The sequence below is a fragment of the Ctenopharyngodon idella genome, chromosome 4 (genome assembly GCF_019924925.1).
Source record: "Ctenopharyngodon idella isolate HZGC_01 chromosome 4, HZGC01, whole genome shotgun sequence".
Taxonomy (NCBI): Eukaryota; Metazoa; Chordata; class Actinopteri; order Cypriniformes; family Xenocyprididae; genus Ctenopharyngodon; species Ctenopharyngodon idella.
In genome coordinates, this window is record NC_067223.1 from 18613269 (window position 1) to 18627394 (window position 14126).

At 36.8% G+C, this 14126-nt stretch overlaps 1 protein-coding gene across 4 annotated transcripts in view; it reads left to right on the forward strand.

The window, feature by feature from the left end:
• Window positions 1–14126, forward strand: part of LOC127510576 (NACHT, LRR and PYD domains-containing protein 3-like) — a 62617-nt gene that overhangs the window by 14576 nt on the left and 33915 nt on the right. For all 4 annotated transcript variants that reach the window (XR_007929676.1, XR_007929677.1, XM_051890219.1 and 1 more), the window contains exons 7-9: window positions 427–594; window positions 11221–11394; window positions 12240–12410. Coding sequence is in view for 2 of the 4 variants with exons in the window: in XM_051890219.1 (XP_051746179.1) it covers window positions 427–594; window positions 11221–11394; window positions 12240–12410 (513 nt within the window). In the remaining 2 variants the exon portion in view is untranslated. The remainder of the gene's footprint in view (window positions 1–426; window positions 595–11220; window positions 11395–12239; window positions 12411–14126) is intronic.

The following is a 14126-nucleotide window of genomic DNA, read 5'->3' on the forward strand; positions in this document are numbered from 1 at the left end:
ACCGGGCTATATACCTAAGGTTCTGACTAATATTCCAGCACTGGACACCTATGTCCACAGAGCTGCCCTGTGGAGAACTTCAGATCAACTAAGGGAACGAGACACTGCACTTTGCCATGCCAAAGCATCCTGGACACAGCGTCTCGTTCCCTTCTCAGGGAACTATGGTTATAATTATAACCTGAGACGATTTTTTTCAAACATGCTTCATTTGATCTAGATAAATTGTCACTTAAAAAAATGCTAATGTACAGTAGTAAAATACTAGTTTTTGAAGAATAATGTTAGTTTAGCTCAGCCTCTTTACTGTATGTAAGCTGTTTATGTAAAAAAAAATAAAAAAATAATGTAAATATATTTAAAACTGTATATAAAAAAATGTGTGTGTTCCATCTAATTCTGTGATGTGATTTATTTCCCTTGTAGGCTAAATGATTGTAACTTAACAGACAAAAGCTGTTCAGCTCTGGCTGCAGTTCTTGGATCATATACCAGTCTGAAAGAGCTGATCATGAACAATAATAATCTGCAGGATTCAGGGGTGAAGATGCTCTGCACTGGACTGGAGAAAAAGTGTAAATTGGAGATACTGAGGTAAGTTGAGCCACGGGAGTCACATGAAGAGAGTGAAGCATGATGACTGACAGGACAAAAGCACAAGAGAAAAGCACAAGAGAAATTTTGTTAATACAAGTTGCATTTCTTTGTTTAATATAAGGCAAAAGCACAAGAGAAATTTTGTTAATACAAGTTGCATTTCTTTGTTTAATATAAGGCAAAAGCACAAGAGAAATTTTGTTAATACAAGTTGCATTTCTTTGTTTAATATAAGTGAGTTTGTCTTTGTTTTATTGTTCTTGTGTTTTTTTTAATTAAAAAATAGTAAAGAACCACAAACTAAGCATTCATTTTAAATTAAGGAGAAAATCCAAATATCTTTAACCCCCAGGGGCCTGAGTGATTCTGGTGCCCTTGAGATGTTTTGACATGCCCTGACATTTGTGCTTATTTCAGTGTCTCTTATTTCATAATTTTCTCATGTTCCATTGGGGCTGCCATAGACTCCCATTGGGGAGGAATAATAATAATAAATATAGCTGCAAGCAGCAATTTGGGTCCAAGCACCGAAGGCCATTGAAAATAAGGAATAATTCTGAGAATGAGAAAAATGAAATAAGAAATAATGAGAAAAATGTTTGGGTTGTAGCGCAGTGCGGAGCAAGAAGAGCAAAAACAGCAGAAATTGAATGTACATGAAAAAAGGCGAGAATGAACACAAAAAGAACAGAATAAGAAATAAGAAATAATAAGAAAAATGTCTGGGTTGTAGCGCAATGTGGAGCAGGAAGAGAGAAAAAAAGACCAGAAGCTGAGATGAAAATGAACACAGAATGAACAAAAATAGATAATCAGAAGAAGAAAGACTAGTACAATACTTATTGGGATAATAAAGGAATTGAAACGACACATTACAAACAATTTAAAAGTCGCCCCACACGGGACTCAAACCCACAGCCTATAGATCTGGTGACTGACACTCAACTCATTGCACCACTGGCCAGACACTTGCACACATCTGCCAAACTTCAGTAGTTCATGTGAGAATGATCTTACAATGAAGATGTTTTTATAAAAATGCAGCACATGTTATATTTATTAATTTTACTTTAGATCATTCTAGGAAACACTCAATATCTGGAACAGAAGTTTTTTTTTTTTACAAAACAACCAATTAGAATGCTAAGATAACATAAGACAACAAACAGAGGCAAGGTCACAAAGTCTGAGACAAATATCTCGGGAACGGTAGCGAATATCAAAAATCCATTCAGTCATTTCTGTGCAGCTCAGTCCAAAGATCACATGAGCTGATTTTGGACAGAATTGAACAAAGTTTGTAGTAGGAGTAGTGATAAAACTTTTTTTCATTTACTTCAATATAGCGGACAGGTACATTTGAAAGAAAATGACAAATGACACATCGGCGGAATCGGCATAAGCCAGGGAATAAAATGACATAAAACATACACATTTTGGAAAATGATTTCAAAAGTTATAAGCGTTTTTTAAAAAATCGTTATATCTGCGGAACACTAGGTAGCGCTGTGTTCAGCCTTCTCAGGTCCCTTCAGGATATTCTGATTATGATATGTACCAATTTTTGTGAAGATATGTCAAATTGTTTAAAAGTTATTGCAATTTATGACAAAATTCAAAATGGCGGACATCCATGATGGTTCATCCAATATTGACAAAATCAGTATCGTCAGAATCAGCATGATCCAAGGAATCCATAGACACTAACAAACTGTTCAAAAGTTATTAGCCAAAATAGCAATTTTCCAGATTTCATGAACTGTAGGTGGCGCTGTTACCAAATTTGGTATGTTACCTCAGATCATGGTTCCGATGAAGTGCACCAATTTTGATTTTGATTGCTCAAAGTTTGGCCGAGATACAGCCTCTAAACTAATTTTGGGTCAACCTCGTTAACTTCATGACATCACAACTTTTTTTTTTTACCCATAGAAAAAAACATTTTGTTCAGTCATTTCTGTGTGGACAAAATTGGAGAAATTTTGAAGGAGTAGCGAAAAAACTGCATACTGTACTTTTCAAAATGGCCGCTACTGTAATGGGTGGAGACTTAATGTAAGATGTTAATGGAATCAGCATGAAGAGATGAATCAGATGTAATAAGGTTCATTTTTCTAGAGCAAATGGTTCAAAAGTTATAACCTTTAGAATAGTGAAATTTTGAACTGGTGGTGGCGCTATAGAGTTGGTCATAGAGACTCCAAATTTGGTTCAATGACTTTTCATGAGCATCTCTACAAGTGTGCCAAATTTCATCATTTTCTCATGTTCCATTGATAGGGCTGCCATAGACTACCAGTGCGGAAAAATAATAATAATAAAACTAACCATTACAATACCTTCGGTGCTTGGCCCCTAATAATAATAATAATAAAAAATCACTTGTCTGACCCAAGAGGAATAATAATAATCAAATTGACACTGCTTTACACACAAGTGTACAAAGTCATCCCACACAGGATTCAAACCCACAATCTCTGGGTCACGTGTCTGTCACTCTTCCAGTTGCGCCACTGGGGACAGGCATGTTTACAAATTTGCTTTAGTTCACTAGTTCATTGTGAAAATGAACTCAAAATGAAGAATTACTATAAAAATGCACTGTATGTTATATTTAATAACTTTACTTTAGATCATTCTGCAGCTCATCATGCTGTAGCGCAATATGGAGCAGGATGAGGAAAAACAGCAGAAAATTAACTAACATGAAAAACAGCTGGTTCAGAATTACGGGCAAGAATGAACTCAGAATGTACAGAAGCTTAGATGAAAATGAACACAGCATGAATGAAAAACATTTATTTCTATTCCAAGAGGCAATAAAGGAATCAAAACACACAATTTCATAAAACCGTTCCACCCTGGATTCGAACCCACTATCTTTGGATAAGGTGCTCATTAGGCATCTGGTTTTATACATTGAGCTACTTGAAGGTGCATGTTCAACAGACTGCTGAGAACTTTTAGTGTGAGTAAGAATTTACAAAAAAGCATTACTTAACATGTTAACCATATTAGCATGCTAAGCTAACTTAATGCTAATGAAGCTTATGGCTAACTTGAGAGACAACAAACACAGGCAGGGTCACATTCAGAGACAAATATCTCAGGAACAGTAGTGAATATCCAAAATCCGTTCAGTTATTTCTGTGTGGCTCGGTCCAAAGATCATCTGAGCTGTTTTTGAACAAAATTGGACAAAATTTCTAGGAGTAGCGAAAAAACTGAATTTTGTACTTTTCAAAATGGCTGCTACTGTAATGGGTGGAGACTTAATGTAAGATGTTGAATAGCATCAGCATGAAGAGTCAAATCAGATTTACTAAATGGGTGACAAAGGGTTCAAAAGTTATAACCTTTAGAAGAGTGCATGTTTGAACTGGTGGTGGCGCTATAGAGTTGGTCCTAGATACTCCAAATTTGCTCAAATTACTCTTAATTATCATCACTTAAAGTGTGCCAAATTTGATCATTTTCCTACTTATGGTTCATTGACTACCATTTGGGAAGTAGAAGAAAACGAATTTGAACATAAATTCACTGCATGTAATAGCTTCAGATTATACCAGTTTTAGGCACAATGCCTAAAACAGACACAAGTTCTGCATCTTTTCTTGCCACAGTACCTCATGCGGTCTGGGCATGCGTCACACTGAGTTTCGAACCCACAACGCAAAGCATTTGGGATCTGTGGTGTAACACATTGAGCTAATCAGTCATGCACATTCAATGGTGTGCTGAGCTGAGCAGAGATTTCAGTTTGAGAAAGAGTTCACAAAAAAAGTTCCTTAACATGTGAACCAGATTAGTGTGCAAAGTTTCTTAATGGCAGCTAAATTTTGGTTAAACTGATAGCTAAAGAGCCACATTAGAAAGAATGGAAATTGGTTAGCATGCTAAGCAATTACTGTGCTAAGCTAACTAGCATAAGACAACAAACACAAGCAAGTTCACATTCAGAGACGAATATCTCTGGAACGGTAGCGAATATCAAAAATCTGTTTAGTCATTTCTGTGCGGCTCGGTCCAAAGATCATCTGAGCCGATTTTGAACAAAATTTGACAAAATTTCTAGGAGGAGTAGCGAAAAAACTTTTTCATTTACTTCAATATGACATTTAAGGAAAATGACAAATGACACATCGTTGGAAAAAGCATAAGCCAGGGAATAAAATGACAAAGCATACACATTTTAGAAAATATTTTCAAAAGTTATAAGCGTTATTGCAAAATTCATTATATCTGTGGAATACTAGGTGGCGCTGTGTTGAAACTTCTCAGGTACCTTCAGGACCTTCTGATTATGATACGTACCAATTTTTGTGAATATATGTCAAATTGTTTAAAAGATATTGCAATTTATGACAAAATTCAAAATGGCGGACATGTGTTTCATCCGATGTTGACAAAATCGATATCCATAGACACCAAGATCTTGATTTTCTGACAAGCTGTTCAAAAGTTATTGGCCAAAATAGCCATTTTCCAGATCTCATGAACTGTAGGTGGTGCTGTTCCCAAATTTGGTATGGACCCTCAGATCATGGTTCTGATGAAGCATATCAATTTTGGTTTCCATTGCTCAAAGTTTGGCCGAGATACAGCCTCTGAACCAATTTTGGGTTGGCCTCGTTAAGTTTCTGACATCATAACTTTTGAACAAAGATGAATAAAAAATAAACATGTTAAGTCATTTCTGTGCGGCTTGGTCCAAAGATCATGTGACCAAAGTTTGGACAAAATTGCAGAAAATTTGAGGGAGGAGTAGTGAAAAAATGGAATACTGTACTTTTCAAAATGGCGGCTACTGTAATGGGTGGAGTCTTAATGTAAGATGTTGATTGGCATCAGCATGAATAGAAGAATCAGATGTACTAAAGTTATAACCTTTAGAAAAGTGAAATTTTGAACTGGTGGTGGCGCTATAGAGTTGGTCATAGAGACTCCAAATTTGGTTCAATGACTTTTCATGACAATCTCTACAAGTGTGCCAAAATTGATCATTTTCTCATGTTTCGTTGATAGGGCTGCCATAGACTCCCAGAGGGGAGGAATAATAATAATAATAATAATAATAAATATAGCTGCAAGCAGCAATGCGGGGCCAAGCCCCAAAGGCACCGCAAGCAGAGCAACACAGCAAGCAGAGCAGAACATCAAGCAGAGAAGCACATCAAACAGTACGGCACAGTTTGCAGCATTATAACTTTGGAACAAGGAATAATAAAGAAAGTCTGTTCAGTCATTTCTGTGTGGCTCAGTCCAAAGATCACCTGATCCGATTTTGGACAATATTGGACAAAATTTGTAGGAGGAGTAGCGAAAAAATGGAATACTGTACTTTTCAAAATGGCCACTACTGTACTGGGTGGAATGTTAATGTAAGATATTGAATGTTATCAGTATAAAGAGAGGAATCAGTTGCACTAAAAATTATTTTTCTGGAACAAAAGGTTCAAAAGTTATAACCTTTACAAAAGTAATTGTTTGAACTGGTGGTGGAGCTATAGAGTTGGTCCTAGATACTCCAAAGTTGGTCAAATTACTTTTAATTACCATCACTACAAGTGTGCCAAATTTGATAATTTTCCTACTTATGGTTCATTGACTACCATTTGGGAGGGAAGAAGAAGAGCTATGAATTTGTACACAAATGAATTGCATGTTGCAGTTGATAGCTTCAGATTAGACCAGTTTTAGGCACAATGCCTAGAACAGACACAAGTTCTGCATCTTTTCCTGCCACACTACCTCATGTGGTCTGAGCATGTGTCACACTGAGTTTCATCAGATTCGGCATGAACCAAGGAATCCATAGACACCAAGATCATGATTTTCTGACAAACTATTCAAAAGTTATTGACCAAATAAAGCTATTTTCCAGATATCATGAACTGTAGGTGGCGCTGTTCCCAAATTTGGTATGGACCCTCAGATCATGGTTCTGATTAAGTGTACAAATTTTTGTTTCGATTGCTCAAAGTTTGGCCGAGATACAGCCTCTGAACCAATTTTGGGTTGACCTCGTTAAGTTTGTGACATCATAACTTTTGAACAAAGATGAATAAAAAAAAATCTGTTGAGTCATTTCTGTGCGGCTTGGTTCAAAGATAATGTGACCAAAGTTTGGAGAAAATTTGAAGGAGGAGGATTGAAAAAATGGAATACTGTACTTTTCAAAATGGCAGCTACTGTAATGGGTGGAGTCTTAATGTAAGATGTAGATTGGCATCAGTATGAAGAGAGGAATCAGATGTACTAAATTAGATTTTTCTAGAGCAAATGGTTCAAAAGTTATAACCTTTAGAAAAGTGAATTTTTGAACTGGTGGTGGCGCTATAGAGTTGGTCATAGAGACTAGAAGACCAGAAGCTGAGATGAAAATGAACACAGAATGAACAAAAATAGATTTAATTCTAATCAGAAGAAGAAAGACTAGTACAATACTTATTGGGATAATAAAGGAATTGAAACGACACATTACAATTTAAAAGTTGCCCCAACACTCAATATCTGGAACAGAATATTTTTTTTTTTTACAAAACAACCAATTACAATGCTAAGCTAACTAGCATAAGACAGCAAACAGAGGCAAGGTCACATTCAGAGACAAATATCTCAGGAACGGTAGCGAATATAAAAAACGTTCAGTCATTTCTGTGCAGCTCGGTCCAAAGATCATCTGAACCGATTTTGGACAAAATTGGACAAAATTTGTAGGAGGAGTAGCAAAAAAACTCTTTTTTTGTTTACATCAATATGGTGGACAGGTACATTTAAGGAAAATGACAAATGACACATTGTCAGAATTGGCATGAGCCAGGAAATAAAATGACATAAACCATACAAATTGTGGATAATGTTTTCAAAAGTTATAAGCATTTTTGCAAAATTCGTTATATATCTGGAATACTAGGTGACGTTGAGTTCAAACTTCTCAGGTTATTCAGGATATTCTGGTGATTATATGTACCAATTTTTGTGAAGATATGTCAAATTGTTTAAAAGTTATTGCAATTTATGACAAAATTCAAAATGGCAGACACGTGTTTCATCTGATGTTGATGAATTCGATATCCAAGAAATCCATAGACACTAAAATCATGATTTTCTGACAAACTGTTCAAAAGATATTGGCCAAAATAGCCATTTTCCAGATGTCATGAACTGTAGGTGGCGCTGTTCCCAAATTTGTATGGACCCTCAGATCACGGTTCCAATACAGCGTACCAATTTTGGTTTCGATTGCTCAAAGTTTGGCCGCGATGCAGCCTCTGAACCAATTTTGGGTTGACCTCGTTGAGTTTGTGACATAACTTTTTTTTTACCCATAGAAAAAAAATTCTGTTTAGTCATTTCTGTGTGGCTCAGTCCAAAGATCATCTGATCAAAGTTTGGACAAAATTGGACAAATTTTGAAGGAGGAGTAGTGAAAAAACTGCATACTGTACTTTTCAAAATGCTACTGTAATGAGCGGAGACTTAATGTAAAATGTTGAAAAGCATCAGCATTAAGAGACGAATCAGATGTACTAAATTTATTTTTTCTAGAGCAAATGGTTCAGAAGTTATAACCTTTAGAATGATGAATGTTTGAACTGGTGGTGGCGCTATAGAATTGGTCATAGAGACTCCAAATTTGGTTCAAAGACTTTTCATGAGCATCTCTACAATTGTGCCAAATTTGATCATTTTCTCATATTCTGTTGACAGGGCTGCCATAGACTCCCATTGGGGAAAAAAATAATAATAAAACTAACGATTACAATAGGGGCTATAGCACCTTTGGTGCTTGGCCCCTAATAATAATAAAGTAAACTAACGGATACAATAGGTGCCTTAGCACCTTCGGCGCTTGGCCCCTAATAAAGTAAACTAACGGATACAATAGGTGCCTTAGTGTCACGATTCCTGTCAGTTCCTGGACTACACTTCCCATAATCCTCCCTGCCTGTCACATGCACACTCCACACCAATCATCATTTGCCTCATACACCTGTAGCCTATTATCTGGACTATTTAAGACTCACTCACACACCACCTCTTTGTGAAGTCGCGACCATCAACGGGTAACAGGCAGGAACGGGAACAGACAGGCAGACAGGAAAATAAACGCTCAGAAATGCAACAACAGTTAACAAGACTTTGCAAAGAGGTGGTGTGTGAGTGAGTCTTAAATAGTCCAGATAATAGGCTACAGGTGTATGTGGCAAATGATGATTGGTGTGGAGTGCGCATGTGACAGGCAGGGAGGATTATGGGAAGTGTAGTCCAGGAACTGACAGGAATCGTGACACTTAGAACCTTTGGTGCTTGGCCCCTAATAAAGTAAACTAACGGATACAATAGGTGCCTTAGCACCTTCGGTGCTTGGCCCCTAAAAACTAACATTTACAATAGGGGCTTGGCCCCTAATAATAGGAAAACTAAAGGATAGAATAGGGGCTACAGCACCTTCGGTGCTTTGCCCCTAATAATAGGAAAACTAACGGATACAATAAGGGCTACAGCACCTTCGGTGCTTGGCCCCTAAATACATGTTCACGAGACTTCTGTGTATTGGAGGTTGTAGGCTAGAGTTTTTGTTTCAAAATGATGTAAAAAATTATCCTGCCTACTCGTTCATATAAAACAATATAATGATTTAAATTTTGTAAGACACTTTTTGTCAAGAAAGACAGTATGCGTGGAGGCGTGAATCTTCATGAATAATGCTGTGATTCACACCTGAGAAGACAAAGACCCGCATAATGACCTGCATAATGAGCTCTTTCAGGTAGGAAGGCTATGTGAGTGAAAATTAATCAAAGTACAAAGTAGTTTTTTTTCTGGTAGTTTAAATGAAACACATTTAGAATAAATGAGGGCACATTTTGAGTATACAGTTTTACCTGGAAATAAATCCTGTTCAAAGATGTAAGTGAACATCACTTAGCTGGCATTCCAATGTGTTTGGTGTTTCTTTGCACTGGAGAAAAAAAAATCCTGCTTCCAGTCAGTGATATACCATTATAACGGTTTCCAACACTGGTAATAACTGAGTATCAAATCAGCATATTAGATTGATTTGACTGCAGTAATCATATGGACAATCATGCGGACAATAGCTCTTTGTGCAAAATGAAAGAGTTGGTGGAAGCAATGTCCAAGAAGTGCAGAGAAATCTTTCTGTACCACTTCATGGTTTTGTGCTGTGTTGTGTAGTACTGTATCAGCTGATCAGACAGGTCAACACCCCCATGTGTTTGTAGTATCTCTTGGGATCTCTTTGGAACAGGTGTTTGGAAATGTTCATTTTCACATCTGTGTCACATCGTGTGCGATGCAGACAGTTCACCTAAACTATTTACCATTTGAATGGCGTGTGGGGTGTGGTGGTCTCAGCTCATTACAGATAATGAAGTGAAAAGGAAAAGAAGGAACCTCTCCTTGGTTTTAAACAAATTTTATAAACTGAGAATATTTGTTTTTGATTTGACTTCATGTAAAAGGAGACATTCCAAGCATTATGTAGACATGTCTCTCATGTCTGTGTGGCAAGTATTTGCTGAGTTTCAGTTCATTTTAAAACGCATTTCAGAATTGACTTCACTGAGAGGGAGACATCAGATTGCACATCATGTTCGTTTATTTTATTTTGCGAAAAGCAGAAAGTTTTTTTTTTGTGTGTGAGTGTACACAAAAAAAGTACACACTGAACACTTTAGAATGATGTCTAACACTGGTATGTGTGATCAAATTCGGCTGAGTATTTTGGGTCTCTTTCACACTGATAAAAAAAGCGAGGTGGTATCGCCGATGCGACCGCCGACCCGAAGGTGTTAATTTGTGTTATGTGGGTATACCATGTCATCAGTCCTATTTGTTTTGTTTATAACAGTGTGATGTTTAATATTAGCAAGTTTGTCATTGTGCTATTTTATTGTTGTTGTATTTTTCATTAAGAGTAATATTGAATCGACATTAAGTATTAGTGTTGTTCGAAGAAAAGGAAAGATCTAATGTTAAAGATCAAAATAAGTGTGTAGTGAGGCTATTTGTTCTGGGAAGGAGGAGGCGGGAACTGGAGAATATCAAAATAAAAAAACGAAAGTAAAGCGGCAGCCCCTCACGGAAAAAAAAATCCAAAATAAAATATGGGCCTGGTCCTCGCTCATCCTTCACTCATTGCACCTTGTATGCTTCCAAAGCTCCTCCATGAGAACTCGAATCCGGTGCGGCACGTAGGTGACACTCATTAACACTTGTCCTGCTTACCAAAAAAAAGCTACAGATCCTGAGCGTCATTGACAAATATATTTTCTTGCAAAATATGTGGTGTAAACAGTAACACCGGTGTTGTCACAAGTTTATTAATCTGTTTATTAAAATTTTCCCATCTTATTTATTAAGGTTACACAGACAAAAAGAACTAAAAGAAGAACCAGACCTATTTTTATTTGATTTTACTTATTTATTCCTTTTTTGTTGTTGTTGTGGGGCCAGTGAAACTTTTGCCAGTTGTCCGTTTTTGCAACTAACTTCAATACATATGTACAAAGAACAAAATAAAACTCACTTTAAGGATTTATATTGTTCAGGTTTAACTGATTAATCAGCTGAATGTTTTCATTCCTGTTCTAGACTCTCTAACTGCAGTATAACAGAAGAAGGTTATAAAGCTCTGGCTTCAGCTCTGAGATCAAACCCTTCACACCTGATAGAGCTGGATCTCACAGGAAATGATCCTGGACAATCAGGAGTGAAAGAGGTCTATGATTTACTACAGGATCCAACCTGTCAACTGAAGACACTGAGGTGAGACGGGACGAATTGATACAAAAACAGTTATATGTAGGCTAAATATTCATAACAAAATATATTATTTAAGTTACACAATAAGCTGGAGAATTTGTTGCTTCAAAATTATCAAGATCAGATCTGATGCTGCTTGTTGGATTGAGTGTCACTCTAGTTTATTTTAAATAACTCTGACTATTAGACTTTGTTTTCAAGTATTGTTTTCAAGCCACATCCATATCACCCTGTAGCCCAAGACTGGTTGGGCCTGGTCAGTACCTGGATGGGAGACCTACTGGGAAAACTAGGTTGCTGCTGAAAGAGGTGTTAGTGAGGCCAGCAGGGGGTGCTTTGTGGTGGGTACACTATACTGTAACAAGCACCATCCTTCAGATGAGGTTCTGTGGTTATTAAAAAATCCCATGGAACTTTTCATAAAAGAGTAGGGGTGTAACCCCGGTGCCCTGGCCAAATTCCCTCCATTGGCCCTTACCAATCATGGCCTCCTAATAATCCCCATTCATTGACTCGGCTCTATCACTCTCTGTCCTCTCCACCTATAGTTGGTGTGTGGTGAGCGCACTGGCGTTGTTGTACTGTGGATGCTGCACACTGGTGGTGGTTGAGGAGAGACCCCTGAAATGATTGTAAAGCGCTTTGGGTGTACAGTAGTATATATGGAAGTGCTATATAAATGCCTTATTTATTCATATTTATTTGTGTATTTAAATGTTCAAAAAAAATGTTACATCTAAATAACTAACTAGAGCTGGCCTTTAGAACAATAATTAAGTTATCATCTTATCAGTCATTTTTGTAAGGCAACAGACATTTAGTTTAGAACTGAATTGATTCTTCTGCAGGTTTTTGAGCCCTGCTGCAGATGAAGCCTGTCAGTATGTCAATAGAGTTGTGGGTAAAAACCCATTACTCCTGAGAGAGCTGAATCTGAGTGAACATGAACTAGAAGACACACAAGTGAATCAGATTGATGCGCTACTGCAGGATAAACACTGTCGAATCAACACACTAGCGTAAGTATTGATTATTTATTTAAATATTACATTACTTTTAGTTATAATGTTACTGTAGCTGATAATATTTCTTCTAATGTTTGAGTCAGAGCCGTTTTTCCACACAGATTGAAATAAAACAGCTGCACTATAAACATAGAGATGTAACATTCAGGGGTTAATCTGTGTTAATTAAATATAAGTATGTATATATTGATTGCTCTTTTTGAACATGACTACTGAATGTGATCGTAAACTGATTGCTGGCGTTTAACAAAGTTTTTTGTGAACTGTTCTGAACTGTTTATAACTGCTTTCAATTTAATGTTTGAATTTCACAGAATGTAAAATGTCTAATTTTGGTGCAGCATATACTGTAACTTGTAAAAATTTTACATGTGCATTTTAAAAATTCGTGACTAGTATCTGCCTGTAATAAGATCCACTGAAAGCAAGTTGATTAAACGCAAGTGCAGCTTTATTCAAATAAACAAACAAAATAAACAAAATTAAAACAACAAAGAAAGACTTAACTAAGGAACTTGAACCTCACCAACAGCAGTTACAGGGAACAAAGCCAGACAGAAGACAATGGAAACATGAGGGCTATATATACACACAGACACTAATAAGTAAACAAGAAACACTGAACAGTATGAACCAATGAAAACATGACACATGAAACAAGGAACAAATCAGAACATGGCAAGAGGCTTGTTCGTGACCGATCGGCCCGACAGGCGTCCCGAGGTAAAACAGAAAAGCAAATGGAGAGTAATTAGCATAGCTGCTGTTCATAACATTAAGCAAAGATAGTCATGTGCAATTGATCTGATATGAGATGCATTATGTGAATGCTTGGCTAAAGAGATGCGTCTTTAATCTAGATTTAAACTGGGTGAGCGAGTCTGAGCCCCGAACATTATCAGGAAGGCTATTCCAGAGTTTAGGAGCCAAATGTGAAAATGCTCTCCCTCCTTTAGAGGACTTAGCTATCCTAGGTACAACCAGAAGTCCAGAGTTTTGTGATCTTAAAGAGCGTGAAGGATTGTAGGGCGATAGAAGATCGTTTAAGTACACAGGAGCTAAACCATTTAGAGCCTTATAGGTCATTAGCAGTACTTTATAATCGATACGGAACTTAATGGGTAACCAATGTAGAGATGATAAAATTGGTGTTATGTGATCATATTTTCTTGACCTGGTAAGAACTCTAGCAGCTGTATTTTGTACTAATTGTAGCTTGTTTATTGAGGAAGCAGGGCAACCAGCTAGTAATGCATTACAGTACTCTAGTCTAGACGTCATGAAAGCATGAACTAACTTTTCTGCATCAGAAACAGATAACATATTCCGTATCTTAGCAATGTTTCTGAGGTGGAAGAAGGTTTTTGTAACATATGAAATATGATTTTCAAAGGACAATTTGCTGTCTAATATAACACCCAGGTCTTTAACTGTCGAGGATGGAGTAACAGTACATCCTTCTAAATGCAGATTGTAGTCTGAGAGATTCTGTGTACGGGTTTTTGGCCCAATAAGTAATACTTCAGTCTTATCTGAATTTAATAGGAGAAAATTACTAGTCATCCAATGTTTTACTTCTTTAACACACTCTGTCAGATTGGATAATTTAGAGTTTTCATCTGGTTGTGTTGAAATATATAACTGAGTATCATTGGCATAGCAGTGGAAACTAATTCCATATTTTCTTATAATATTACCAAGTGGCAGCAT